We start from the raw sequence: 22,915 nt of genomic DNA on the forward strand, positions 1-22,915 counted from the left end.
CAGCAGACGTTTCCTGTCTGCTTTCTGTTTTGTTTCCTGTTTATCACATTGTATAAAAACCTTCCTTTTTAACTTCTCGTGGTTGCACTCTGAGCCATGTTGCTGACTGTGTAACCCTCTGCAGAGCTAAAAAGTTAACCTCTAAGACAACTCCGGTCTGAGAAACTCATTATTTCAAATCTCATGATAAATTTCCACGACAAACTTGGCGTCACGAACAGGATCCCTTGAAAGATTGTCTGGACCCTAGAAGTCTTCGGTGGTTGGCCACCCGGGAGAGAAAAATCTTCTGCCTCTACCTCTGATATTTAAGAGACGAGAGGACCGAAGTGACTGGGGTTCCGGACCTTCTTCACAGGGATCCAAAGACCTCTCTTTGGTCATCTTATATCTGGTGAGATGTTGAAATTCAGATTTTTCATGACTGCTTAGAGGATTTCTCAAATAGAAAATCAAACAGACATAGGAAATAAAACGTTTATGGTTGTATTTGGAATGGGTGTATTAGTCATTGTCTCTTGATTATTGTTGTTAATGGTGTTTATCTGACCCATCGTCATGGCAATCATCCTAGTTGAAGGCATTTTTCCTGTTTTGCCGGAGAAAGAAACAAGAATTCGTGGAGACGTCCACGTCTTAAATTGAGTGTTCAAGGGAAATTGTAGATGTGCACGATTTCATACACTTAATTGATAAGGATGAGTAACAAGGGAAGTCAGGGACTTCAAAGCCCAGAAAGTCCAAATGGTGGGCTTTATGGTTGCAAGAGTGAGGACTGGAAAGTGTGACATTTCTTCCAATATGGTCCAGAGACTTTGCTTTTCCTCATAATGGATCATTCAGTGTCGACAAAATTAAACTCTTAAGAGAAAAAACAATAAAAAGGCCAAAATGTGGAAAGACAGAAGATAATAAGAAATGTCTTGAAATGTGGGGAAAAGAAATAGAATGTAGGGACAGAAAACCAACGTTTAAAAAAAAGAAAGAAGGAGATTAAAGGAACTGAGAAAGTTGAAAAGAAATTACATAGATCTCTGTATCCTCCATTTACAGGGTGTGGCGGTCCTCTTCTCAACGCCTGCTTTCCTCCTCCCCAACAACAAAACCCTCCTCAATATGATGCAGTGACAAGATCAGAGTCCACCAACCAACGAAGAGTCAGTCGCTGACTATCTGACTCGTCTGACTCGTCTGACTGTCCTGTTTGACCAGCACAGCGGCACCGCAACTGGGTGACCAACCGGGTGCTGATGAAACACATCTGAAACAGGCCTTCCTGAATGGTCTGCTTCCTCCACTATGGGTTATGCTTGAGGATGCTCGCTTCACAGAAGTCAGGCGCCATGATGAACATGAACATGAAAGACAAAGCTCAGCCAAAGAAAGAAGATCAACAGCTCCAGAAAGCACAGCTAACCATGATGCAGGCTGTGTCAGCACTGGTGGGGCCCCGTTCAAGATGGCAGTGAAAGCAGAGCCAACTTCACTGTACCAGGAAGAGAGGAGCGCGGATGGGACGTGGCCATGGGCGAGGCTTCCCTCGATGCCTCCCACTGGGCTGAGACGAGTTTTTCGTCTGCAGACAAAAAGGACATTGGGCAAAGGACTGCCCCCAGCAGCGAGAGGATGGGGTTCGGCAAGAACTTTCACTGCTGACTGAAATACAGGAAGTGAGGGGGGAGCGGGCGGAGACCTTCCGTGTTTTTTTGTTTCTTTTTATATGCTTTTATATGCTTTCTGTTCTGTTTCCCATTTATCAAATTGTATAAAAACCTTCCTTTTTAACTTCTCGTTGTTGCACTCTGAGCCATGTTGCTGACTGTGTAACCCTCTGCAGAGCAAAAAATGAAACCTCTAAGACAACTCCGGTCTGAGAAACTCTGAAAACTTTATCTCATGATAAATTTCCGCGACAAACTTTAAAAACATTTAGGAAAATAAAATCTACAGAATCTATCATTTATCAGCTGTGGTGAATAACCTGCTTAATGCAACTTACTGCAGTAGGTTTGGGAAAGATGCGAGCAGCCCGTCCAGGTTTGTCTTCTCCATCGCCGGTTCTGAAGACACCAGGACACACAGCTCCTCCCAACATTTCACTCCGAGATCGATACGACAGCTTCTGGTCACAGTGAAAACCGACAGGCCCAGAACCAGAGGACTGGTGCCGCCGCAGCTTCCTGGCAACTCCTCTCCTTTCAAGATCTGAACCAACATCTCTGAAATCATCTCTGAGGTCTGGAAACAAAGAAAGAGTTTTGTTATAGGTGGAACAATGGAGGTCAAACTTAGCGAATGTCTTAACTCTTCTTGCTGCACCCACCTGGATCATGGTGGGTTGTGAACTGTCGCTGAATTTCACTCTAAAATTGGCATAACCGAGACTCGTCGTAAAATGCTTCAAGTGGTCACACAGGCTGTTGGTGCTCAGTCTGTCTGATGGAGACCAGTTCTGGAAGATTCTGCTCAGCAGCAGCTTGGCGGAGGCCAGCCAGGCGTCTGAAACCTCCTCACTTTTCGATCTCCTCAAGCCGACCATGTTAAGGCTAGATTTCCAAAAGCCTTGCCCCTCACCAAGACTAATTAGGCCTTCGTAAAGGTGCAGCTCTGGATGAAACGCAGACCGGTACACATCAGGTCATATGAGACTGAAACCAGCAGTGAAATGCTGAAGATACATGCTTCTTGTCTTACCTTTAATGTTGGAGTCTCGAGGAATAAAAACTTCTCTTATGGGGTCTTCCTTTATCTCTTTTTGTCTTTGCAGGACACCATATGCATAGTCCAGGAAGATTCCTCTCTGCAGACCGCTCTCCTCAACCGAAACAATCGCTTCGACCAGATAGCCTCCCTGTCCTACTCCACTAAACATAACAAGTTGAACATGTTAATCAGGACAGTGGGATGGAATTTGTGGGTTTGTCTGTGAAAACAGGTTAAAATATTAAAGGAGACACATTCTGATCATTTTAAGGTTTTATCAGTGTTTTCATGCTGTAATGTTTAGAAAACATTTCCCTCAGACTGTCCATCGCTGCAGCTCCTCTTCTCAGCCTCTGGCTCAAACACTTGGTTTTAGCTCCTGTCTCTTTAAGACTAAAGGTTAAAGGACCAACCCATTCTTTAGATGTTTCACCGCTACATTGCAAACGTGCCAACGTCAGGACGAAAGGAAATACGTGATGTTACATCGTTTGAAACGTATGTGTCTGTGTATGTAAAGGACGAATAAATCAACCTTTACCTGGTTTACGATGGGGGAGTATCAGTTGGTGCAGATTGCAGAAGTTTTATATTTGTAAAAAGAACAACATCACGTAAACATCACGAATACTTACACAAAGTGCGTCACTGTGAGAGGTAAATATCCTGAAGAGTGAAACAGAACCAGCTTGTCTAGCTCTTGGTTGAATCTAAACTTTTTGTCCAGCACAGCATAGACATGAAAGGTGAACATGGAGACTCCAGGTGGCGCTCTCACTGGGCTGGAATCACTGCGCAGAGAGAGAAATACACATTTACAATCAGGTTCAACCACTTGAGTCACAAACATCAGTGTCACACTCACCGTGAGCTCTGGGACCTTCTGGAGGTTTTATCTGTGGTTTTGTCAGCAGCAGAATTGGATGGTTTCTCCCTCTTCCCGGCTCCGGCGTACGATGTCGGTCTTGTTGGAGGTTGTGAGTGTGTTTCTTGGCTGGAGACTCCTGCAGAAGGACTCTCCTCCTTCGCAGGGTTTTGATCCTTTGCTGAATCGGACGCTGCTGAGGCTTTGTTGTCTGGATTTTCACGTTTCGTTGACGGAGTCTGAGCAGCGTCGTTGTCCAGCACCATTGGTTCAGGTGAGTTTTTGTCTCGTCTTGTCTCAGCACCGTCAGACCCAGGTCGAGTCTTTGCATTGATTGTGTCGTCTTGTTCGGGAGCAGCTGAGTCTGTCTGTGTTTCCTTGTCCATCTGAACAACAACCGGAGTCTGCGTGACCTTGTCTGAGCCTTTTGGTGTCATTGTTTGAGTCTCAACTGGCACCGTCCTCACTTCTTTGCTCCTCGGTTGATTCTCTGGTTTCTGCTCGTCCTCTTCAGCTGGAGGATCCACGTGAAGCGTTTCTACAGGAACATCCTCTGGAGTCTGGCTGCTTGTCGTCGTCACAGCCTCCATCTTGTCTTCTTCTTCTGCATTTTCACTCCTGGCAGCTGCTCCTGCGTTTGAGTTGTGCTTTCTCTTTCTTGGATTTCTCTTTTTCTTCTTCTCTTTGTCCTGAACTCTCCGGCTCGGTCCTTGTTCCTGGAACACACAGTAACGTACAGTAAACTCCAACTGACGACCACAAGACTGGTTTTAATTTCCTTCAGGGTTTTTAAACACATTAGAAAGTTGTTGTTTGAAACTCTTGTACCTTATTTCTTCCCTGGGATCTTTTGGTTGCATCACCCTCCCTCTCCTTGGCTTCCCGCTGGGATCCAGGGGCCCTTCCTGCTGCCTCCTCCATCTGTAGACTCTTTCTTTAGGGGCGTCTCTGCTCCATGTTTCCTGTGTCTGGATGTAAAAGTCAGTCACATCCACCATGTCTGCAAATCTCTGTGACACTGTTCAGACAAGTTCCTCTTCCTGAGGGACTTTGACAAGTCGTAAATAACCATAAAAACCACTATGGCTGTAGATACCTGTTTTATTATCATCAATTACTCGTATGATTTTGATTAATTTAGACAATTTTATCATTTTAGACGCCGACACAGATTTTAGGGAGTTAAAAATTCAGATTTGAATATAACTAACTTGTCACTATAAAGCTAAAACGTTCTCCCTCTTTGTTTGAGTTTAATCTCCTGATGTATTTTACGCCAAGCATCTTTTGGCTGTGGACTGAAAATAAAGATGGACGACGCGTCTCTACTCCCCCCACCTTGCATGAATGAAGCCCAAATATCTGGGATATGAACGATGCCATCTTCCACTGATGAGGTCATTTGGAACCAGAGTTTGCTCTGAAGTGATCAGGGAGTGAAGCCACAGTATTGATCCACCTCTTAACACGGGCTTGACCAATCAGGAGTGAGTTTCAGCTGTCAATCATGACGTCTCAGCTGTCAATCATGACGTCTCAGCTGTCAATCATGACGTCTCAGCCCATCTTTATACGATCAAATCACCAATTCAAACCAAACTTATCAGGAACATGAACACTTGAACAAACATTGACAAACATTTATCTCACATCTACTTTTCTATTTTGGTCCCATCTGCTAACGTGGAGAACGCAGGGTTTATGACGTGTACTGCAGCCAGCCACCAGGGGGCGATGGAGATGCTTTGAGTTCACTTTGAGGGAATCATCATGTCATCCATCTTTAATCACTATGTCTATGGAAACTAATATATTTGTGATGTTCAATACATCACAGACCAAAAACCAAAGATATTCAATTTGGAGTAAAATAAAACAGAGGAAGCAGCAAATGATCACATTTTAACAAGAGGAGCCAGCAAAGCTTCAGAATCTTTTCTTAATAAATGACTTGAACAATAAATTATCAATAATCCATCAATCGCATTTTATTTAAATGGCCCATATTCACAAGTTGTCTCAGGACAACTCTCATCCTCTGTTCTAAACCCTAAAAAATAAGACGATTAAAAACTGAATAAAAAGTGAAAGTCACTGATTAGATATGTGACATAAAAACAGAGAAACTAATAACTAATAACTCTTATTTGCTTCTATGAACATCTGAGCTGATTTCAGACGATGAGACAAAGTTGATTTACTGAGTTTTGATCTGTTAATGACGCAGCTCAGTTTGAACCAGGATCAGAACTTCACATACAGAGTTTCACTGTGTACTCTGCACAGTGTAGTAGTACATTTACAGTATAAACAGATATTCACTCACCTTCTGGTTCTCAGCTGCAGATGAAATGATCAGGAAACGTTTATAAGACCTGAGCCGTGAAACTGTAAGAGGACGTCAACAAATTAATCCACTAAAGTGAAACTTTCCAAATAAATCAGTTTTCTCTAGAATTTTACCGGTTAAATTACAACATTTGATTTTAAGTAAAAATTAACCGGTTCAGGTCTTTAAATCTTCAGTTAAATTCACTAAGTAAGAGATTTCTTCACTTTGATTTAGTGGGTAATTTATTGACGGTCCCTGAACTGAGTTTCAGTTTCATTTCTCCCAGAAACTCAACAAACATGAAACTTACGCAAACTCAGAGCTGCCCATTGTTTTCATGACTCAGCAGTTCTGTGCTTTTTAGTTTTGCATTTAACACATTAAGTGTATATTCTTGATATGAAATCATTCCTACAGTTCTGACGTGTGATACATTTACTCAAGTGCAAATATGAGGAACTTATACATTTAGGCCTATTTGATTATTTTATTTCAAAACTACACATATTGTACTTTTCACGTTTGTGTGAGCGCTGACGTTACTGATGATGGTTTTTAAGTCAAAGTAAAAACTTTCAGTCTTAATGTAAACACAAAAACATGTGATGAGCTTGTGAAACATGCATCTAAAGAGATTTAACTATACGTTTGTTAAACCAGCTACAACAGTAAAAAGTGATCTACAAACAAATGCATCAGTTACAATAATCTTTAATAACAATAAAGATAGTGTTAAATCAAGATAAGATATGTACATGACCTCCTCACACTGAAACCATGGAGGTGGTGATAAAACAGAAAAATAAAATCTCTATGTAATGGGGTCAATCCTTAATAAAAAGCTTTAGCTAAAACAGGATAGTTTTAGCAGTGTTACTTTCCCAGTTATGCTTACATGTCATTGTAGATATAAAATCCCAGCTCTAATTAACCTGACAGGACGGCGATGCCTATAGGATGAGGGGAGTTGGCGAAGTTTATTTAGGACACCGTAGTCGCTCCCCCCCCCCCCCCCCCCTCTCCCCTCCTGTGAGGACGTGTAGCGTGGGGCAGCAGGTGAGGACGTGTAGCGTGGGGCAGCAGGTGAGGACGTGTAGCGTGGGGCAGCAGGTGAGGACGTGTAGCGTGGGGCAGCAGGTGTGGACGTGTAGCGTGGGGCAGCAGGTGTGGACGTGTAGCGTGGGGCAGCAGGTGTGGACGTGTAGCGTGGGGCAGCAGGTGTGGACGTGTAGCGTGGGGCAGCAGGTGTGGACGTGTAGCGTGGGGCAGCAGGTGTGGACGTGTAGCGTGGGGCAGCAGGTGTGGACGTGTAGCGTGGGGCAGCAGGTGAGGACGTGTAGCAGCAGGTGAGGACGTGTAGCGTGGGGCAGCAGGTGTGGACGTGTAGCGTGGGGCAGCAGGTGTGGACGCCAATTGTTTGTTGCGGTAAGCTTCATTAACTGAAAGTCACTTTAAAGTAAATGAAGATCACGCAGAAAACGTTCGTAAACATTAAGCGCATTTCTGTCCATAGATCCCAGCGTACAGCTGTGTGTGTGTGTGTGTGTGTGTGTGTGTGTGTGAGTGAGTGAGTCCATACAGGCACGCTGTAATAATCTCCAGTCAGCGTGTACACACAAACTAGTGGGAACGATACTTGTTAGTAATGCGCCGGAACATTTATCCAGAGTCAACACTATTGTGTCTGTGACATTAAGTGTAATTGTCCTTTTCCTGTTTTAGTACTTGTCATCACGACAATAAGGACGGCGTGGGTCTCTGCTTTATTTAAATTAATTGAAGGTATGGCATAACGATGTGTTTTATGTTTGTAAATGTTTTTAAACATTTTGATAAACTTGTTTAATAATTGTGTGACCTAATATGACATGTTTGTTTCATAGGGCTGCCTTCAGGCAGAATATTTACGGTCACTGTTTTTTCCCACATTTAGATTTCATTTAGATTATTTGGCCTTGTTTAGATTTAGTTTCTTTCTGATTAATTGGTTTGATTTCTGGTTTCTTTGTTATATTTTATTTTGTTCTTTGTTCTATGGGTAATGTGCAATATGGTTGACGGGTACTGTGCAATCCTGGTTTAATGGCTTGAATATTGGTGAGTTATTGGCTCCGTAAACTAGAGGCCCTCTTCTGTTATTTCATTGTATAATATCGCTTGCAGTGATAATCCACTGGTGTAATCACACCAGTGTTGGGATTCTTAAAGTGTGCTGTGCTTGTTTTATGCATGATATTTTAGCTTTGTTAAATTGGGTCTGGAGCCTTTAACTTCTCTCTTTTTAATCTGTTATTTATATCAAGGCCAGTACTCCATACTTTGCACATGATCCTGTGCTGTTTGATCAGCCTTTTTAAATCCTTTGTACGAATTGAATAAATTGTCTATTTCTGGAATCATCAGCCTCCCGTCCCGTTTATTCTGGATATATGTGGTGAACCCGATTGGCATTCAACTGTCACCCTAAACTTTTGACCACTACATCTATATAAAACATTGCAGCAAACAGGATTCTGATGCTTCATCATCGGTTTCCTCCTCAGTCCTGAGAAGCTGCAGGTTTCTGGATTCTCCGAACCACCACCCTGGTCCTCCTCCCCAGAGGTCGACTCCCAGCAGCCACCACGTCTCCCAGCAGGGCCCCCGGGGGTCTGGGTTCAGCTCGGGGCGCTGCAGGGTTCCTTCCCGACCGCACGCCGTCCACGAAGTCCTCCACCCCGTCAAACCTGACTGTGAGGTCGGCCAGACGCTCCTTCAGGGCGTTGAACTCCTTGTAGAGATCTCCGAGGGCGTCTGACAGGTGCTGGATCCTGAGGGAAACTCAAATGAGTGAGTGAATGAAAAAGTCATCCTCACTGACAGTCACAGAAAGTTCCCGGAGGAGAATCACCTCCCGTAGTCGGGCAGCACAGTGTTGTGGTCGTGCAGGAGCAGATCTTTGACCTGCGTCATGATGGCGTATTTCCAGTTGCATTAGGATTAAAGAGTTGTTTACCTGGGAACACTGGGAGCCTCTGGGATTGGACAGAGCAGGAGAAATGGCTCTGAAGCTGGTTTAGTTGAACTAGTTTAGTTGAACTAGTCCAGGTTAGTTCTCTGACTCTGCTCGGTTCTGTCGCTGGACTCAAACTGACGATCCGTGATAACTCGGAACATCACGTGGCGAAAACACACTCGGCCCCGCCCCCCGTCGCCTGCCATTGGCGGAGGGAAGAAGTCCGTCCCTGCGTTCCTGCTTCCGATTGGTCGAGATGATCTGCCTCACAGGGGGCGTGGCTCATTGAACCGTTTGGTTGACTTTACAAAAAGATGCTTTGATTTAAAATCACTTTTCACTTAATTAGAAACAGTAAAAAAAGTTCCAGCTCGTTTATAGATGATTTATTAAATGTTCCCTCAAACCTCAGTCACACAATGAACCTGATAAAACACGAAGAACACTTTAACAAAAAGAAACAAGGCCTCACATCTCCAACACTTTGAATATCTACGTCAGAAAAATAGCAATTATTCAGAATGTGTCCCCATATATAGAATGATTAATGCATTATAAAAACACAGACTGGTTAACGGCCCCTGACTTATGTGGCACTACAACTTAATATAAGACTATTGTGTCTCTCTGCATGTTTATTATTATTATATTTGTGTCTTTATCTCTGTGGTCAGTGTGTCTCTTTATGGTCAATTTGTCTCTGTGGTCATTTCTTTGTGGAGTTTTTTGTGTGCCACAGTGGTTGTTTTGTGTCCCTTTGTCGTCATTGTGTTTCTCCTTATAATTGTGTCTGTGTATTTACAGTCACTTCTGACCTGCTCCTTGCCTTGAATGCCTGTTTTGGTCGTTCTTCCAATGTATGAATTTATGATCTTATTTGAATTTAGATATTCTCTTATCTCACAGTTACAACAAACAATCAGAAATAACTCAGATCTCTGTAAAAATCAGCATCTATCTTCTTTTAAACTCCACAGCCGCCCTCCACACGTCAGCCCCCTGTGCCAGAGTGATCTCCTCCGGTAGAGACTCGAGCTCCAGCAGAGGTGGAAGGTGCTTCTCCTCCAAATGGCTCTCCATGGTGGACCTGATGCTGGAAACAGCAGGGAGGGAGAAGTGTTAGCACCGAGACCATTGTTTTCACCCCAAGCATTCCTATTCACTCCTCTGTCCAGCTGCCGCCCCCATAGGAGTGACCTGCGGCAGAGGGGATACAACTTAAGCTCCTTTCCCCTGACAGATGGCTGCCTGGAGGGTCACGCTCTCATCCTGGAAGTCAAAAGGCTCCACATCCCAGGGGAGCGCCCGGGTGAGACCTCCACACTTTACTCTGGTTAAAACTGTCTGGAATCAATGGATTCCTTTGGACCAGGGTGGTATCTCTGACGTGACAAGAGGCACACTCCTTTCACCCATGATCTCTGTGTTTTTACAAACACCCTTTGGAGAAATTTGTGTCAATACTGCAAACGTTTTAGGAATGTTTTACCATTTGGTGCATTTCCTCCAACAGAAACTAAACTGACAAAAGGGTAAATGAGGTTTCCCTACAGATGGGTGACATACAAAAGGCTTGTGCTTACTCCCAGTTTGGATGGTAACTCTGGTCAGTTACGGCATCGCTCGTCTTCAGCAGCAGAATCTCATGAAGCTCCAAAGAAAACGTGTCGACGTCTGTGACAGCGAGGAAAACCTTCAGCCCTTTCCTCTCGTCCTCGGACAGCTTCTGCTGGAACTTTGGGGGCAGTTTCTGAAACGGGTCCTGAAAGAGAATCACGAATTTACGTTTAATCAACGTTTAATTCACTTCCACGACTGTGTGCATCATTGCAGAAACCGCCGCGAACACAGAATTCCTCAAACTCAGTTTTCATTGGGGTCAATCTGTGGGCGCCTGCCGTGTCAGTTGGCACACTTCCAACGGATTACAGCCCAGAAGCTTTAACTCTCTGTGGTGTTCGGGTCCGTCTCTGGCAGCCAGCAGGGGTCAGGAGTGATTATGTGGTCACCGCGGATCGAGTTTCTCTCATGGATTTAACAGTTTCAGTCTGTGAAGGGGTTTGGTTTAAATATTTTCTCCATCCACATCCAATAACTTTATTTTTATTGATACTCACTTGTTTTCTGTTCAGCATGAGCTCGGATTTCCAACAAGTCAGGAGCTGCCAGGTGAATATGCTGTGTTCCAGTTTGCATTCTCCAAGACCCTAAAATAAAAAGTTTCATGTTTTTAAAAGGTCACAGCAAACCATCGCTACTTTTTGTGCAGGTTTTATCTCCTAAACTGATCTTTTTTGAAAGCAACATATCTCTACAGCAGGAACCAGCTTCCATTCATTTCTCTGTGACTCTGGAACCTGAACAATCTGCACTTTCAGATACGTTCTCGTGGCAAGATGATGCAGAATTTAGAGTTTACACATTGGCTCAACTATACTAGTAAATTTAACTTTTCCACAGAGGCGGGTTAAATCAGCCATGCAAATTTCTAGCAGCTGCTGATTTTCACATTTAATAGAAATCAATGGAAGTAGAAGACAAAATACACATTTTAAATTTGATTATTTAATATCTTATGTATAAGTGACATTTCTGTTGTATTAAATATTCTATAAATGGGACTTTCATTGAGAGAAAGACAACAAGAGAGGGTTGTTTTAACTGTGCATTTTTTACAAGATGAGATCGAATCCCTTTCTTTGCATAGTGGTGTTGCAGTGGAAATAGCTGTGGGTCTGGAGGCTTCTACCTTGGCTACAGTGCTGGAAATATGTCGGCGCATCTGCAAAGAATCAGTGAGGTAGGATGAAAGTTGACACTGAGGATCAACGACCATCTTGCCAAGGAAGCGAAGGCCGATCTCCACCACGTACACGGCGTCACAAACATCTGTGTACGAGCGCAGCACCGTCCTCATGGTGCTGCACACAGAACCCTTCAGCGGTTCCTGCAGGACGGACAGGGAAACAGTCAGCAGGGCCAAGGGAAGGAATTTGACCTCTAACAAAGTGGCCTCACACACTCGTACAGGGGAGACTCCTGTGAACATTCTTCAGCTGGCACCACTAGGTTCCAGATCACGACTGGTACTGTAACTAATGTTCTGAGGTGAGCGAAATGCTTTTACCTGACAAACCTTTCCTCTGACCTCGGATAGAACCACAGAGAAATCCTGCAGGTGTCTGTTCAGGTACCTCGACGTGTCCTGGTTTTAATCAAAGTGGAAAACAGTGCTGGTGAGAGGAATGTTTGGTTTTACCTGAGACGGACACACGGACACATGGTTATATTTAGATTTTACCGCTTTGATAAGAGGTTTTCCAGCCAGGAAGCGGCGGGCGAGCTGCGTTTGGATCCCCAGCAGATCGTAGCTTCTGTCCGTCTCCCGGCCTTTCTTCAAGGTGTAGTGACAGTGAGCTAAGACCAGAGGCAGCAGCTCTCTCTCTGGGTTGCACAGAGTCAGCTGGGTCTCGGAAATCCTCTCCAACATAACAATGTACTCACTGAGGAAATGAAACACGGTTAAATTAAAAACAGTTTTACTTGATGAACCCTGCGTTCGTACTCGTCTCATCACGTGACGGCTGCACTGACCTGTCCTCTTGGTGGCTCGCTCTCCTGGCCTCTCTCACCAGGCTGTTGTGAGTCTCCGACAGGAAGTCCACAAGCGTCCGGAGACACGACCCCGGTCCGTGTCGGGACGGCGTCAGAAACTTGGTTGTCACCTCTCTCTCACACAACTTCACGTCCACACCCAAGTCTGCTGCTACACACACACACACACAGGAGAAAGTAAATGAATATGGGTAGGAATAGGTGTCACATTAAGAATAACAAATTACATAAAGTGGAAGGAGAGGCCTACAACACATTTGAGAAGCCTGACTAGAGTTCGTCTCTAACATGAGGCCAAAACCCCCAGAATGCTTTTGGGGCCTCCATGGTTTTTTAACCGATGCCGGAGTTCAAACTCGGGCCTTCCATTGGCTGAGAGCCAACAGACCCCACGGCCCCACGGCCCCACCTGGAGGGAGGCCGGACATTTCTCGGGGTAATAAATACAGAGAACCCCCTCAATTCATTGCTTTTTCCCTTGCACTGAAGATAGGACCAGAACCTCTCCCGGTTCCTCCAGATGATCCAGACACTTAAGGGAGCAACCACCAAACGTTTGTATTTTTATTTTTAACTTAAGTTCATTCCCCTTTTATTTTTGTGAACTTCCCTTTTTTTTTTTTAACCTGAGCTTTATTTTGAAGAGACCGCGGCAAAATGGTTTCACTCGCGGGCCGAGTTCCACAGATTTTCTCCGGATCCACAACTACAGCTGCTCCTCAGCTGTTCAGACCTGCAGAAGGGCACGTCAATTCGCCACCAGGAGCAAGAACCATTCGCTCCAAAGAGCAAGACCATTCGCACGAAGGGCAGGACACATTCGCACGAAGGGCAGGACACATTCGCCCAGGAGAACGAGACGAATTCTCTATCCGGCCCAGCTCGTTTCCCGCTGCCACCGCGCGAATCAGCTGTTCTAGAGGCCACGCACACAATTCACTTGTCTTCCCGGAACGCGCCGCTCGCGGACCAGCAACAAGTAAGAGGCTTATGTCTGGGCAGAGACTAGTTTAAACATTAGCGTGTTATTATTTGAGTGTATACTTGTGTTGGACCACCGAGTCCCTTTGTTTTGTGCCAGCGTGTCATGACGAATCTGCGTTTCCGGCCACATCGCGGCACTGTTTAACGTTAGACCAATTTTGCGGAGATTTTAACCCACTAAAAGATCGGTACACAGCTGGACGGGTCTTAGTTAGCTTGGTTACCGAGATCTCCTCTGATCACTCTTTGCATGTTTATCGCTCTCTCTCTTTTCTCCTAAGCCTGCACACACGTTCCGACCTGCATCCACATAATTCACGTGTTACACCCGTCCGGGGACTTAGAGAGTGCGATCGCATCTCGACGCCATTCGGCACTTTGAACCACGAGATAGACAAAAGCCTCCCTTTGTTCTCCATTTCCTGTTGGTCAAACAACGCGGTTAGACCGCCATCTTGAATTCGATCCTACGTCAAATCAAGTGGTTAGACCGCCATCTTAAATTCAGTAACACGACACCACGCGGTTAGACCGCCATCTTAAATTCAGTAACACGACACCACGCGGTTAGACCGCCATCTTAAATTCAGTAATACGACGTCATCCCCCGTGACTTCGTACGCCATCTTGACTCCCCCTTCTCTCTCTCGCGCGCACACACACACCTACACATATGTATTACGTGTGTTATAAATCGTGTTAAGTGCTAGTGTTGTGATCTTTGATACAGTGGATTCTTTTTAGGATAATAGTCATTAATTAACATTGATGTTATTATCTTTAATAAATTCTATTGTATTTAAAGTACCGGTATTTTGTGATTATTTGTGCATATGTATGTGAATACAGCTGGAACATGATAGCCAGTGCTTGAACTTTAACCTTCACTGTTCATTTTACAATCATTAATAGTAAATATTGAGATTTTATGAGACTGATCTTTACAGATTGATTGTTGGTCCCAGACACCAGGGTGGTGCCCCTTCTTTGATAAATGTAGGGAGACTTCCAGTGCCTTGTTACGACACAAAACCCAGGAAGCTCAATCGAGTCACTCAAGCATGACGTTTCTGACGTAGAGGAACCATAACAAAACGCGCGAGTGTTTTTCCCCCAGAGTTTTTGGGTTGGTAGACATGAGCCAGATACCCACATTAACCTGTAGAAGCACTAACAAAGTGGAATTTGCATGATATGTCCCCTTTAATAATAATATTTTATGATTATTAATAATTAGCCCAAATCAAGTCTACCTACTATTGCACAACACTGTTATTTTCTATTTAATTCTTAGGTGTCACATAATTCATCAAAATATATTGAATATTATATCATATATTGTATAGAAGTTTTTAATTTTAAACAGAGGTTCGATGTTTGTGATTCTCATCGTGTTTGAACTGATCGTGACAGAAGTCACAGATTATTTCCTTTCACAGATCCACCTCCACAACATGAACCCGTGAGAGTTCACAGTTCTGGTGCTTACAGCTGTTTGCCACCTCCGCCCGGAGGCAGTTCCACACTTTGATGAATGTCGTCACTCTCTCCTGCAGCTTCCTCTTCTGGTATCCTGAGGACGACAACGACAGAGGCTCAGGTTGTGTGAGTGTGTGTCTGTACATGTGTGATATTAGTGGTGGGATCACATGTATTCTTTCATTGATGTTGGTGCTTTAGTTTGTTAGTTGTTAATTCAGACACGTGTGAGGATGTGGTAGAGACCTGTGATAAGTTTACATGAAAACAAAAAGACACATTCAAATATAATGATAAATGTTCAGTGATAAATGAGACGTTGATTTACCTGCTGGCATCTGCTGGAACATCTGATCAATAGTCTGAGCTGCAGACGTCAGAGGAAACACCCGCAGCAGGTCTGACTGTAACACAACCAGCTCAGGGAGGTGGTGCAACTGTCTCACACAGTTTATCTGGGACACACACAGACAGACACACACAGACCACAACATATTCAATGAGAAAAACAACACAAGGGTTGAGTTTGAGGAAAACAAAACCTGTGGAATGGGATTATCGGTACCTTGTTGAGGAACTCGAGCAGCAGAGGTAAAGAGCTGCGTTCCTTCGCCTCCCCCACCAACTGAGAGAATCTCTCCACTGTCATGATCTCAGGAAGAGTCCAGAAGGACGAGCGATGTGTCGGGCAGTCGGAGGGGAGCGACAACATGTTGCCAGGATCCCCGAAGACCAGGTTCATCAGGGAGCTTCCAGCAAGTCCATCGTCATCACCGATTCTGTCCTGAGCTTCAGACAGACTCTTCTGCAAATCCTGGAGGAGAAAAGATTTGATCACCACGCCAAACCAAATGTAGTCACAGCATTTTAAGCAACAACAGAACATTTCTTACTTGAAGCACTGGGTTGATGGCAGCGTCACGGACAACCTTCTCCCACCGCTGCCGTTCTTGTTTGGAGGACAGATCAGGCGTCGGACCGCGGGAACCTGTGATGACATTCAGCAGAGTCAGCGTTTCTTTACATGAGCAGAAGCACTGAAAGTGGTTAGAGACTCAGATTCACCTGAAAGGACCTCTGTGCAGACGCTGAGAACCAGATGAACTGTCACCGCTGTGTCGTCCAAGTTCAGATCCAGACTGCGACCCAGCACGCTCATGTCCTTCAGAAGGTGCTGCCACAGGAAGCTGAAAACATCCGTCGGCCTGGGCTGGATCATGCCCTCGACTCCCTGCAGCACAAAGAACAGCACAGCAGGAGGTTTACGTGACGCCAATCATAATACACTTGATGTGTAATCCTCACATCAGTTTGAGAGCAGGGATTATTGATTACAGGTTCAGATTTTGTGATGCTTTCACTCTAAAGCCTCAAACTCAAACAGACCCTGCTTGTGCTCAGATTGCCAGCTCTCATATTCCTCTGCTCTTGGAGTTTTTAAAATACCTCGACCAATAGAATGTCAGGTGTAGTGTTGACAATGGAAATTGCCCCGCCCTCGTTTTGGGTGCATTAGCTTTATGTACTTCCATGCAGAAAATCTGAGTGCAAGCAGTTTGAGCAAATCCAAGCACAGGCAGATTCTTTTTGAGTGTGAGCGCAGGATTTTGAGTGAAAGAAAAATAGTATTCAATAATAAAAATAGAGTGTGGTGCAGATTGAAGTGACGTCTCACTCTCTGGTTTCTTGTGGCTCCTTGAAGCATGGCGAGGTGCGTGAGCAGCCGCAGGATGCAGGACTGAGCGGAAGTCATCTGTCTCTCAGGGGCTTCAGACCTGCGAGCAGCTTCTCCTAACACGTGTCCCGTCCGAGTCTGATCTCTTCATGCCACCGAGGAGAAACTCAAATGAAATCAACCGAAACACAAACATTTGGCACCACACTGGTTAGTTTAACGTGTCATTACCTCCCATTTGCCTGTTGCGTGAAGCCTTCGACTGGGACATGTTTTTCTCCACCGATGGGAAGTCCACAGTCGGGGCATTTGGATAAAACCACCGGTTTCCCGCACTGGGTGAAAACACAGAAGCATATAGTGTATTCAGTTTTTAAAGACGATCTCATTCTCAATGCTTGATGCAAGGACAGGACAGAAAAAAGCTCTCACCCCTGCCACGAAGCAAACGTGTCCGTTGGCACAGGCTGAAAAGAAGGAGAGAGACATGAGAAGCTGACGAGAGAAGCAACGAGCAGCTTCACACTGTGAAACACTTACTGTACGACAGCAGCTTCTCTCCTGCCAGCCACTGTCGGGCTTCAGACGAGCGATCGTCAGGCATCATCGGCAGAAAATAGTTCTAGAAGGAAAAAGTTGAATTATACAGAAATGAGATTGGTGTAAAACCCTACGAGGCAGCGTGAAGCAAAGTGTACGTGATGGCGCAGGACAAGTGGCGTCTTACTGTCGCGTTCTGCGGCTGGAAGGCGATCTGGTAGAGAGGAGCCAGTAACTTATTTCCACTGAGCAGCACAGAGGACAGATGCACCAGCAGCTCCAGGACGGTCTGTCTCTGAGGAGAGAGATTGTCGCTGACGCGGAGACGTGAGCCCGGTCCCCCGATCTGATTCTGCAGCAGTGACAAGCAGAACCCCCTGAACTCCATCGACTGGATGTTTATGAGGAGCGGCGCTAGTCTCTCCTTCTCCTGTACGTTCACATGGGGCCAAAACACAGTGAGTCAAAAAGAGACTGATGGCAAACACTTCACAGTGGTTCTACAGACATTTCCCAGTTTCCCAGTGAGACATTACAGAACAGCACAGAAAGTTCCAGTATCTGGCTAATATGACAAAAGGCCTTGAGACGTGTGCAGCGACCTGTGCTGAGGGCTGTGAGCTGACGTCAGATGATCTGTAGCGGGAGGTGACGTTTCTGAACAAGGCGAGAGCCACGAGTCTGATCTGAGAACCTCTCAGCTTCTACACAGGAAGAGGAGAACAGAGAAGAGAACCAGGAATAATTCAACTCATGAAAGAACAACGACAAGAGAAGTGGAAACTCAGAATTTAGAAACAGGTCTAGAAAAAACATTCATTATTTTTTAAATCAACCTTTTTGTCTCTTTCAAGATCATTTAAGTTTGAATATAATGGTAAACAACCATAAATATATAATTAATGACAATATAATATAGCACAGCTGCAGTTATATAATGTATAGATGCTTACAGCTACATCATAACATGTTGGAATGTGTTTTATTAATCAAATGTATTACCACTACACATGTCATTAATAAACTGGTGTGTTTTCAGTCATGGCCTCTGTGCCCTCCAGTGGTCACTGTGACACATGACAGTGTGAACTGAGAGTTAACGATCGATGACCTCTGACCTTTAGTTGTGTCAGGAAGTTGTCGGCTTTGTTTTGCAGCAGAACCTGAGTCACGGCGTCTCTCAACGCTCGGTAAGACGTCGCACAGCACAGGAAGGGGTCCACGGTGGTCACCACCTGAGTGAAACAAACATTTTAGTGTTTGAGGTGTGTTGTTACGATGTGACAGGTAAGTAGTTCATGGTGGTTCATGGTAGATAATAGGTTTCTAAGTTTCTACCACGTAAATGTCTGGGACCTGTACCTGCTGCCGAGGGAACTCTGCGGGGAACAACCATCCCCAGGTGGGTCTGTTCATCAGGGACAGGATGCAGTCGATCCCAGAGCGTCGGTGCAGCGCTCGCAGCAGGTAAACCCTGAACCAGTCATTGGCACAGTACTCACACACCGCTCTCACCTGCTGCAGGTACTGATCCTCCACCTTTTCAACTGCACCAAAAGAAACACACATCACACCCTCATTTGTTTCCACAGAACTAATCAAATCAATCAAACCTTCATCATGAAGTTCAGTCAGCTCCACTCACCCTGAACTGGGATCCTCTCCAGGAGCCGTGCAGCCGAGCTCAGACATATTCTCAGTCTGGCCATGTCCAGCAGGAACTCTGCCGGCTTTGCTTCTCTGGCTGCAGCCTGTTTCCTGGCCAACCGGCTCAGGAACCGGATTTCTGCTCGCATCTGTCGTTCTCCGCTCTCGTCTACTTCTCTCGCCTCCGAGCACAACAGAGAGTCCTGAGAAAGATTGTAAAAACATGACACTTAAATTCTGGTTGAATATTAGGAGGTGTTGTTTTTATTACAGGCTATTCTATGGATGGATGGAAGGATAGATGGAAGGATGGAAGGATGGAAGGATAGATGGATATGAGCACCAGGGCTTTCTACCTGGAAACAGTTGACAAACAGCAGGTAGAGTTCTGTGCGGTCTTCTCTGTCTAGAAGTTTCTCCTCCAGATTCTTCAGGTAGAGTTCGATGTGAGTCTTTACCTGATCAAAGCTGACAGATGCACAACAGTGAACCAACAGCCAACCATCAGCTGCTTACTTTATTCTGACCGTGTACATTTTCATTTCCATTTATTAATTCATATTTTGTACATTTCTAAGTACCAGGTGCATGTTTCAGTACTTGAATTGAAATTAAAGACAAATTCTGAACTTTCTAATGTTGCTGGTTTTGTTTCTAAATGAGCAGAAGGTTGGAGCTCTAACTCCACCCGTGCTCGTTGGATTCATGTCCCCACCTGTACTGCAGCAGCAGCTTGGGGAGAACGGATCGAACCACCGGAGAGTTGTCCACACACTCCAGGAAGGGACTGAGCTCTCTGGTCCTGTACACGTCTCCTGCATCACACAAAATAATGAACAATCTGAATGAACAATCACCAAATCAAAGCATCACACAGTTCAAACCCTGCGCTGCTTTCTTTTCACCGACCATTAGCAGAGACCACTAAGGAGAAGAGGAGCTCCACCACCCCGTCTCCAGGCTGCTGCCCCTCTGACAGACAGAACCTGGACACCACCTCCAGGAAGAAGGAGTTACAGCAGTTCCTGATCGTTCTGTGCTGCTGGAGAGCGGCTCTGAGACACAAAGACATATTATTTTCATTATGAAAACTCAGTTTACAGTCCCAGTAAATAATGCTCTGAAAATTCTGCTTTAATATAAAAAATAGATCGTAGATGATGTTTTGTGACTATCTACATAAATAAATACATATAATCTTTAGGACGCAGTTTCCAATGATGTATTGTGAATCACCACATTTCTTCAAATACTGTTTATTTCTAACTCACTTGATGGTGTCAGAAACAGTCGGCTTGAAGTCGGGGGGAACGTCTGCTCTGCATTTAGGGCACGAACGTCTGTCCGGCTTAATCCAGCGCTGGAGACACGGCAGGCAGAGGACGTGCAGGCAGGGCAGAGCTGACGGCTCGCTGAGCTCCAGCAAGCAAACTGGGCAGGAAATGCCAAACCTGTACATCACAAGTTAAACACTTGTTAAATCTTATATTGTAAAATCATTGAGTTGCTTAAAAGAGAAAAAGTGAGGTTATTTGCGAGTATGTGAGTATATTCTGTGAGTATATTCAAGTTTCTGTGAGTATATTCAAGTTTTGAAGAGAAACGTTTAAAAGCAGCGTCTGACCTCAGATCTCTGCTGATGCACTCGTTGTGGAAGGAGTTGAGGATCCGGATCAGCTTCTGCAACGTGTCCACGCTCCTCATGTCAGGTGACTCCTGCATCAGCTGTGACAGAGCCAGAAGAACAAAATCTGAAAACATGTCTGGACGACTATGTCTTACGAACATGTAAGACATAAAATACCTTCAGGGAAAAACTGCAGAGAAGCTTCTTCATGCAGCGAATGTACATAAATTAAAATGCTACATAAATGGATTAGGAGACTCCCTCTGGTTGGGAATAAACACAAAAAGACTAAAAGCATTTGACGTACGTTCAGGTGAAGGTTGCAGTGTTTGAGAGCCAGTGCTTTCAGTCGAAAGTCTTCCTGCTCTACTTCAAAAACGACGTGTTGGATGAAAGATGCAACAACCAGCATCCCATGCCACAGCAACCTGAGGACAGATTATAAATAAGCCTCAGAAACACAGGACATTGGTTTTATTCTCTCACTGCAGGTGTCCAGACTCACCTGATGGAGTCCAGATGTTGCAGACAGCCAGGGCTGCAGAGGGAGCTGTACGTCCGACCAAACGCCCGGTCGAGACAAGGCTGCAGGAACTCCACTCTGCTCACAAAGGACTCGCACTCTTGCAGCGAAGTCACAGTCAGAAGTTTCATCTGCTCAACACAGACGCCAAGAGCCAAAATGTCCTCCACCTGTCAGAGGCAACGCACACAAACTAACTAAACTGCCAAGAGGACATGTGGCCTGTTGGAGATGACGAGGAGGAGGAAGAGGTTGAACATGAAGCCAAAACCTTTCTCTCACCATTTCTTGGGGCTCCTTCTTTGACCCCTGCTGAGAGACATCGGCAGCTAGGTGTGGCTGCAGCAGGAATATGTGGCAGAGTGTGTCCAGTCTGGAGCCAAAATGTTTGGCAGCCGCCATTATCCAGGCAGGAGAGAGGTCAGGGATGGAGCCCGTGGACGTCTGAAGCTCGGACACGCAACCCAACATGGCTCTGGTCAACACCTGCGTGACACGTGGAGGGTTTAGACTATGACCGTTTCCCAAAATGTTTAACGGAAACATGTGACAGGTGATGTTCGTACCCTCCACTCCTTCTTGGTCTTGATCTTCAAAGACAGCAGCAGGATGTCCTGCAGGTAGCGACGGTGAAACTCCAGCCGCTCCTCGTCTGAGAGCTTCTGTAAGTGAGCGCCGAGCCTGCTGTTGTTGAACGAGCTCACAAACTGGAGAACCCTCTCTGTGCCGCCCTCTTTAGTTACTAAGGAACAGATTTAAGAGACAGAGAAATGTATACTTCAACTTAACTTATATACTTAATTCAACGGAGTATTGGGGCCATAATCCCACGAGATAAAATATTATAATATTAAGAGAATAAAGTCGCAATTTAACAGGACAAAAGTCATGATCTTATGAGAATAAGTGGAACAAGATGCTCCACATTCCTCATTAGGACACAGGAGACAGACTCATCTCCTCATACTCCCCCTGTGAAATGACACCCAGCATAAAATGATGACTTTATTCTCTAAATCTCTGATATTCTTTCCCCTTCAAGTGGATTCAAGTGGCTCTAACTATAACTTCAGGATCTATTCCTGAGTTTTGAGTCCAAACCTGGAAGGAATTCAGATTCTCCCCACAGACTCTCCAGATGCATGGTGATGAGCCAGCTGAACGGAGCAGAGCAGGGCTGTTCTTCACCATCCACCATGAAGTAGTGCTGCACCAGCACCTCCTGGTCGGACTCACTGTAGAATATAACAATCAACACACAGAGCTGATTAGTTTAACATTTGAATTAATGGAATTATACAGAAATATGAACCCACCATACCTTGTTTTTTGAGGAGGTGTTAGGTCTAAGATCTGGGAATCGTCCAGGATGTCCAACCACAGTGTGGTCAGGCCGGGGCCGAGTGTTGGGTCAGAGAGCAGGTCCAGATTTGAATATCTGTCCATCGCCTCTAACATACTGGCCAGGATGGGAATCACAGTGGACTGAAGACAGCGCCACAGGGTGTGTCTGCCAGGTAGAGACAGTGAGAGTCAGTGAGTTCTGATGAAGGTTGACTGCTTCCAGATATTGGATATAAATCAGTCACTGATTAATTATCAGATAAATCGATCACAAAGGTTTCACTGTTGTTCAGGGAAATCTCTGCTGACACCTTCCACTCTTTGTGGCTCAGGGTGTAGAGCGGGTCGTCCTCTAACCAGAAGGTCAGTGATTCGATAGAAAAACTCCTGCCCACACAACATATATTTCTATACTACTACATTTATTATCGTTTATTTATGAATCTCCACGTGATAACACAAGATAGGACATTTTGATTGACTCCCTTAGAGCCACAACATAACTCTACCAATGCTGTACAACCCTCCGACTTATTGTTCTATATTTTAATATTACATGTTTTTCCCTGGGTGCTAGTTTGGATTA

At 45.0% G+C, this 22,915-nt stretch overlaps 2 protein-coding genes across 2 annotated transcripts in view; both read right to left on the bottom strand.

Annotated features, from left to right (window-relative positions):
- LOC117753000 (E3 ubiquitin-protein ligase rnf213-beta-like) overlaps positions 1-5,921 on the bottom strand; it is a 36,505-nt gene extending 30,584 nt beyond the window's left edge. The window contains exons 1-7 of the mRNA XM_034570772.1: positions 5,895-5,921; positions 4,397-4,536; positions 3,569-4,284; positions 3,339-3,494; positions 2,695-2,864; positions 2,324-2,607; positions 2,000-2,238 (exon numbers count right to left, since the gene is read on the bottom strand). Of these exons, the coding sequence (XP_034426663.1) occupies positions 2,000-2,238; positions 2,324-2,607; positions 2,695-2,864; positions 3,339-3,494; positions 3,569-4,284; positions 4,397-4,489 (1,658 nt within the window). The 5' untranslated portion in view covers positions 4,490-4,536; positions 5,895-5,921. The remainder of the gene's footprint in view (positions 1-1,999; positions 2,239-2,323; positions 2,608-2,694; positions 2,865-3,338; positions 3,495-3,568; positions 4,285-4,396; positions 4,537-5,894) is intronic.
- A 3,345-nt stretch (positions 5,922-9,266) lies between these two features.
- Positions 9,267-22,915, bottom strand: part of LOC117752998 (E3 ubiquitin-protein ligase rnf213-beta-like) — a 30,115-nt gene continuing 16,466 nt past the window's right edge. The window contains exons 34-65 of the mRNA XM_034570771.1: positions 22,307-22,495; positions 22,087-22,220; positions 21,552-21,727; positions 21,268-21,471; positions 20,968-21,155; positions 20,770-20,890; positions 20,460-20,560; positions 20,107-20,286; positions 19,745-19,890; positions 19,551-19,650; positions 19,192-19,303; positions 18,834-19,038; positions 18,551-18,741; positions 18,307-18,423; positions 17,791-17,892; positions 17,376-17,618; positions 17,189-17,270; positions 17,081-17,115; positions 16,880-16,983; positions 16,649-16,793; positions 16,039-16,204; positions 15,867-15,961; positions 15,539-15,787; positions 15,302-15,428; positions 14,984-15,067; positions 12,490-12,661; positions 12,197-12,398; positions 12,023-12,100; positions 11,645-11,842; positions 11,013-11,102; positions 10,479-10,657; positions 9,267-9,988 (exon numbers count right to left, since the gene is read on the bottom strand). Coding sequence (XP_034426662.1) covers positions 9,850-9,988; positions 10,479-10,657; positions 11,013-11,102; positions 11,645-11,842; positions 12,023-12,100; positions 12,197-12,398; positions 12,490-12,661; positions 14,984-15,067; positions 15,302-15,428; positions 15,539-15,787; positions 15,867-15,961; positions 16,039-16,204; positions 16,649-16,793; positions 16,880-16,983; positions 17,081-17,115; positions 17,189-17,270; positions 17,376-17,618; positions 17,791-17,892; positions 18,307-18,423; positions 18,551-18,741; positions 18,834-19,038; positions 19,192-19,303; positions 19,551-19,650; positions 19,745-19,890; positions 20,107-20,286; positions 20,460-20,560; positions 20,770-20,890; positions 20,968-21,155; positions 21,268-21,471; positions 21,552-21,727; positions 22,087-22,220; positions 22,307-22,495 — 4,654 coding nt within the window. The 3' untranslated portion in view covers positions 9,267-9,849. The remainder of the gene's footprint in view (positions 9,989-10,478; positions 10,658-11,012; positions 11,103-11,644; positions 11,843-12,022; positions 12,101-12,196; positions 12,399-12,489; positions 12,662-14,983; positions 15,068-15,301; positions 15,429-15,538; positions 15,788-15,866; positions 15,962-16,038; positions 16,205-16,648; positions 16,794-16,879; positions 16,984-17,080; positions 17,116-17,188; positions 17,271-17,375; positions 17,619-17,790; positions 17,893-18,306; positions 18,424-18,550; positions 18,742-18,833; positions 19,039-19,191; positions 19,304-19,550; positions 19,651-19,744; positions 19,891-20,106; positions 20,287-20,459; positions 20,561-20,769; positions 20,891-20,967; positions 21,156-21,267; positions 21,472-21,551; positions 21,728-22,086; positions 22,221-22,306; positions 22,496-22,915) is intronic.

This window comes from Hippoglossus hippoglossus, chromosome 19, assembly GCF_009819705.1.
Source record: "Hippoglossus hippoglossus isolate fHipHip1 chromosome 19, fHipHip1.pri, whole genome shotgun sequence".
NCBI classification, from domain to species: Eukaryota; Metazoa; Chordata; class Actinopteri; order Pleuronectiformes; family Pleuronectidae; genus Hippoglossus; species Hippoglossus hippoglossus.